This window comes from Oryzias latipes, chromosome 21 (genome assembly GCF_002234675.1).
Source record: "Oryzias latipes chromosome 21, ASM223467v1".
Taxonomy (NCBI): Eukaryota; Metazoa; Chordata; class Actinopteri; order Beloniformes; family Adrianichthyidae; genus Oryzias; species Oryzias latipes.
Window position 1 is genome coordinate 6,761,661 of NC_019879.2, and position 4,500 is coordinate 6,766,160.

At 39.8% G+C, this 4,500-nt stretch overlaps 1 protein-coding gene across 2 annotated transcripts; it reads left to right on the forward strand.

Annotated features, from left to right (window-relative positions):
• The first annotated feature begins 371 nt into the window (after window positions 1–371).
• Window positions 372–4,500, forward strand: neurod1 (neuronal differentiation 1). Of its 2 annotated transcripts, none has more exons than XM_011489287.3 (4): window positions 372–509; window positions 1,559–1,834; window positions 2,713–2,942; window positions 3,384–4,500. In XM_011489287.3, exons 2-4 carry the CDS (start codon window positions 1,575–1,577, stop codon window positions 3,944–3,946), a joined length of 1,053 nt encoding a protein of 350 aa, XP_011487589.1. In that variant the 5' UTR covers window positions 372–509; window positions 1,559–1,574; the 3' UTR covers window positions 3,947–4,500. The 2 variants fall into 2 exon arrangements, with proteins under 2 accessions (XP_011487589.1, XP_004081487.1); XM_004081439.4 differs by having other exon boundaries at window positions 379–509; window positions 1,562–1,834.

Consider the following 4,500-nt stretch of genomic DNA (forward strand, 5'->3'; position numbering starts at 1 on the left):
CTGTCTGAATTCATTGCTGATAAAATTCTAATCAACGTAATTCTCTTTATTGCTATCATTTTGAAATGAAGGCATTTTTGGTGTAAACTTCTTTAATTATGTGCATTTTTATCAGACTAATAATCACGGATCATGAACGCGCATGCACGCACACGTCCCGTGTGTGTTCTCAGTTTGGACAGATGGTCAACTTTCCTCACAAAGAAAAGCAGAGAGAGAGAGAGAGAGAGAAAGAGAGAGAGAGGCTCCTTGGCTGATACAAATGGAAGATTTGTCACGTGATCCCCGGGCCGTTTTAATGACGTAAGCACCATATGGCGCGTGCCGGGAAGGCGGGGTCAGGATATGTTAATTCCGTGCGCTCGTGTGTTTGTGTGTGATGCTGAGTATAAAACCGGCAGCATCACACACACACCTCAGAATACCCGCATCAGGTCACGCACAGACACGCACAGACGCAAACAGGGGAGCGGGATGCAGGCGATCTGACGGACAGCGATCCACGACAGGTGAGTCCGTTTTCAGCGGGAAAAAGAGGATCAATAACTTTCACAGACAGAAGCTGTGACTGAACATGATCAGACCTCATATTAAAATAAATCAGAAAAAAACAAAAAAAAAAAACGGCTTTTTGTTCAACTTCCATGTGTTATTTTATAAACTTGAAGATTGTTTTTTGTTATTGTTTCTTTTCTCCATTTATTTTCTACTTCCCATAATTAAATTAATTCACGTTATTAAAATGCTGGTTTTCGTTCTGCATCTAAAAAAGATTTAAGTAAAGTTCAGTCAGCTTTCTCCAATTTAGCGGCGGCAAATCTCAGAAGTAATTTTAAAAGCCGTATTTTTCACGACTTGTTAAGGTCAGTAAATAGGTGAAACTATTTAATAAATTTTACTAAGAATTTTTTTACACTAATTAGCCACCTGACATCGAAATCTTGAGTCAAACTAAAATTTTCCCTTTAAGAATTTTACGCATTTATAATCTAGACTAATTTAAGTGCGTGCTTTCTTCACAGCCTGGTTTCCTTTTCCAATCATCCAAATTATTTCTATTTTCCTAATTGAACGATCAAAAACCACCCATTTCCAGACCTTTGCTTTTATTTTTGTTTCTTTTTAGACAATTATTTAAATAACAGACAAAATACATATTTTCTTGTTTTAAAAAGGTGGAAAAATAAAAAAAATATTTCATTTAGTGAAATGAATGGCACAAAGCTTTTTTTCTCTCCAATTTATTTACTTTAATTTTCTTCGAATTCATTTATTTTGAATTTGTTTTATTTTGGAAAAAGATCAACACTTCAATAAGGTTTTTAAAGATACTCCTTTTTTGAAAACATATTTGTTCATAAACAAACGTAAAAAGGATAAATCTCCTTCATAACATTTTACTGAATCAAAACTATATTTATTAGCACTCCCCTTTGCAGTTTTTGAAATGTAGATTTGAATGAAAATGAACCCACGCAAATATTTAACGGTGCAGAGAAAATATATGTGATGAAAATGTTGTTGTGGTTCCCATAATGAACACACTTCTTCTGTTCAGCAGCATAAACAGAATCATGACAAAGTCTTTGCGGGAGGAGCACGGGCCGGAGACGGAGGCGCATCAGGAGCTCCACAGCCCCGCAGGGAGAGATACAGAGAAGGGAGGGGGAGCTGTAGCAGAGGAGGAGGTGGAGGATCGACTCCAGCATCTAGAAGATGATGAGGAGGAGGATGATGAGGAAGAAGAAGAGGAGGAAGAGGAAGAAGATGGCGAAAACAAACCTAAGAGGCGGGGGCCAAAGAAGAAGAAAATGACAAAGGCTCGTCTGCAGAGGTAAAGGCCATCTTTAAACGTGTTTCAGACACTTAAAGCATTAATGAGTCCAATAACACAGCTCTTTTTCAAAAGTAGGGAACAGATTTTCCACAATTTAATTAGTTTTTTAGAAATTTTCTTTGTCAGAGGTAGAATTTTTAAATCTAAAATATTATTATTCACTATTAACTTTAAGAAATAGTGTTTCTGTGAAAAAACAGATTTAGATTAAATATCAGGAGAGTTGTTTTTTTCAGTGATGTGCTGTTTTACATGTCAAGCTTATTATTTCTATGTTTTGGCAACAAGTGCAATTTTTGGCAACTGTTTTTTTAAACAATCTTCACTGGAAAAATTTTCCAGTTCCACGTTATTCTCTGCATGTGTGCTGCATCACACAAAACCTTCCAAAGTGAGAAAATGTGCCTGTATGCACACACAGGCCATTCAAATAGGTGGAACATAAGTATAGCTAAAAGAAACAAACATTCTTAGGTACATAGACACATGAGTGAAAAACAATTTAGCCTAGAAAATATGTCAACCTGTGACAGGTTCTTGGGAAAATAGAATAAAAAAGAATCTTTTCTTTATTAAAAACATTCAATGACAGCGGACAAAATACCTAATAGGCAGTGATTTAAAAATAGAACATAGAACCTGATCTGAGACAGTATTATAAAGGTTGTCACCAGTTTAGGTTACTTCTTAACTTCACTTCCTCTGAAATACCTTGTTCAAGTGTCGTTTCTATATGAGCATCATATAGTTTACAAACTGGCCTGTGAACATACCCACATGTTTGACCTTTACTGCAGATTATAATGCAACATTTGTTCCAAATTGATCATAACTCTTAACTCAGTTAAACATGGATCTGCTTTCTGTTTGCACAGGTTCAAGGTTCGACGGATGAAAGCCAACGCCAGGGAGAGAAACCGTATGCACGGGCTGAACGATGCTCTGGAGAGTTTGCGAAAAGTCGTCCCGTGTTACTCCAAAACCCAAAAACTGTCCAAGATAGAGACTCTGCGCCTTGCCAAGAATTACATCTGGACCCTGAGTGAGATCCTGCGCTCCGGAAAGGCTCCCGATCTCATGAGCTTTGTTCATGCCCTCTGCAAAGGTATGAAGCTGCTGAATTGGTTCATTGCAGACATCTTAAAACCAACCTTTAGGAACTTGTTAGATGTATTAGCTGTTTGTCTGCATGCATGCTCCATAACAACTTCACCCAATTTTATTTATTTAAAAATATTTAATGTGAAAATTACACTTGCAGAATAGAACTTCTTTGAAAATCTGCGCTTTTAGACTTTTCTGCATAACAGAGACCCTGAGAAATGGGCATGATATTTGTCTGCTGAGGTCCAGCATGCATGACACTAGCAATCTTTAGCCTTATCAACCCCATGTCAGTCCAATAGGTGGGAAGAAGATTCATTAAAACACATAGAAAAGAGACCTTTTTGGAAATGATACATTCTTCCATGAACTGTGACATGAACATTGAACAATGACAAATATTTATCCTGTGGAGTCTTACCAGTGATTGTTTCTTTCTCAGGTCTGTCTCAGCCAACCACTAACCTGGTAGCAGGCTGCCTACAGCTGAACCCTCGGACTTTTCTGCCAGAGCAAACACCCGACATGCCGACGCACCTTCCTCCCACAGGTGCTTCAGCCTACCCCGGACACTTCCCCTACCAGAGCCCAGGGCTCACAGCTGGCCTGCCAAGTCCCCCGTACGGGACCATGGATCCATCCCACATCTTCCATCAGGTCAAAGGTCAGCCCTACGGTGCCCTGGAACCCTTCTTTGATGGCGTTCTTGTGTCCGACGGCCCGGCGTTTGACCCCCCCCTCAGCCCGCCGCTCAGCATCAACGGGAACTTCTCCTCATCCTTCAAGCACGAGGCCGTTCCTCCGTCTGATTATGACAAGAGCTTCCCCTTCGGCGTGCATTATGGGGCCGGAGGACCCGGAGGACACACCGCCATCTATGGCAATGGGGGGTCCAGCCTGAGATGCGGCGAGCTGCAGGCAGAACAGCTGATGGGATTTGACGGGCACTCGCACCACGAACGACTGATGAACGCCCAGCTGAACGCCATCTTCCATGACACCTGAGACAACCCGGGATGAGGAATTAAGAGACTGATGAGGACAGGCAGACCGTCAAACGGAGAGACAGACAGTTGTCTGTCCTTTTGTCATGTCGTAGCTGTTTCTCAGTGTGTCCCTCGTTTTCTTTTCTCTGTCTGCATCGAGCTTTGCGACTCCTCCTGATGGTCACGTCGAAGATGATGTCATTCAAATGATGTAACCGTTTTTGTAGTGATTTATCTGACAAGAAAAGCTTTTTACGTATCTTATAATCCACATTATCATTTAAAAGTAATCAATAAGCAATAATCTGAAGGAAACTATGCAATTTTGTTAAAACCTGAGCAAATGCTCAGCTGATAATTCCAAATGTTAAAAAAAAAATAAAGATTTCTCTATTTTTGGTCAGTGTGTGAGATGATGTCGGGCTGAAGTGTTCATGTTGTTCACATGGTTTTTACTTTTTGCTTTTTATAATGTTTTTCTGTAGAATTACGTTAACATTTCACGTGACTCTTGTTCATATTTTATAACATAGATGATTATAAAGGCCTTTTATTAAAAGGATTTCCATGTGA